The sequence below is a fragment of the Arvicola amphibius genome, chromosome 9 (assembly GCF_903992535.2).
Source record: "Arvicola amphibius chromosome 9, mArvAmp1.2, whole genome shotgun sequence".
Taxonomy (NCBI): Eukaryota; Metazoa; Chordata; class Mammalia; order Rodentia; family Cricetidae; genus Arvicola; species Arvicola amphibius.
Window position 1 is genome coordinate 84,832,607 of NC_052055.2, and position 1,109 is coordinate 84,833,715.

The following is a 1,109-nucleotide window of genomic DNA, read 5'->3' on the forward strand; positions in this document are numbered from 1 at the left end:
TGCATCTGAATGTCATTCATCTCCTGTCCCTCCATATCCTCCACCACTTCCCTTACAGCCCCTGATATATAAAATTTAAGAGAAAAAAGAAAAAAACAAAAGGAAAAATATCACCATATCATCAAGAGTATATGGTTCCATTCACAACATCAAATTTAAAACTAATGAGTGCAGTTAAAAGGGAAATAGCATAGCACTGGTTTATTGAAACATCTACTAATAATATATAATCTGGTATTTCACAATACTGTCATGAAATTGTGAGGTGACATCATTATCCATTATATATTTATTGACATTACAAATTAGAAAGTTCTGAGGTATCCATGAAGCAAATCAAAATTTCTACTTTGTCTTCAAAATAATTTGCATAAATTATATCTAATCAGAGTAAACCAGAAGTCTTTTTTTTTTTTTTTTTTTGGTTGAAAAAAGTCAGTAGACTCTTTATTGCTTCTGGGGTGTAGGGCTCAGGAGCTCTTGGTGGGACGGGTCCGTTTCCTCTTCACCACCACAGGCTTCTGGCTTCGTAGGATGGCACTGGCTCTGCGGATGGCCGCCATGCGCAGATCGGGGCGGTACTTGTTCTTTCGGATCATGTGCCTGATGCTGCTCAGGGTGGCCCGTGCATTCTTGTTGATGGTGGTCCTTACGTAAGAAGTAGCTGGTTTGCGCTGACCAGATCTGCGTTTCATGACCACCACGACCCCTTTGCCGTCGGCCGCGGGCTCCACTCCCACTGTCTTGCGGTGAATCAGCCCGTTGTAGCGGAAGGAGTTGCGGGCTTTCAGATTATTGGGTTCGGTGCTGTACGTCTGCTTATTCCTCTTAATCAGGAAACTGGAGCAGTTCCCAACGACCATCCATTGCAGATGCGCAGACATGGCGGCACCTACTCTTCTATGGCGGACGGAGACGGAAAAGGCTAAACCAGAAGTCTTATCTCTTATCTCAATCTTACTTTATTGCAATTGCCTATTTGGCTAATCTGTGACCTAATAATCACTGTAAAAATAGGTATAATAGTGTTAATTGTTATCTTAACAGATTTGAACATCCTTTGTGAAATGGATATGCCCTGGGATATCTGTGGGAGATTTTCTAGATTG

At 41.7% G+C, this 1,109-nt stretch overlaps 1 protein-coding gene across 1 annotated transcript; it reads right to left on the reverse strand.

Annotated features, from left to right (window-relative positions):
• Window positions 1-470: 470 nt before the first annotated feature.
• On the reverse strand, window positions 471-905 carry LOC119823590 (60S ribosomal protein L28-like). Its single transcript, XM_038343672.1, has one exon. The coding sequence runs from the start codon at window positions 882-884 to the stop codon at window positions 471-473; it is 414 nt and encodes a 137-aa protein (XP_038199600.1). The 5' UTR covers window positions 885-905.
• Window positions 906-1,109: the final 204 nt, after the last annotated feature.

Coding starts and splice junctions, on each gene's coding strand:
- LOC119823590 (XM_038343672.1), bottom strand. CDS start 884: ATGTCTGCGCATCTGCAATGGATGGTCGTTGGGAACTGCTCCAGTTTC.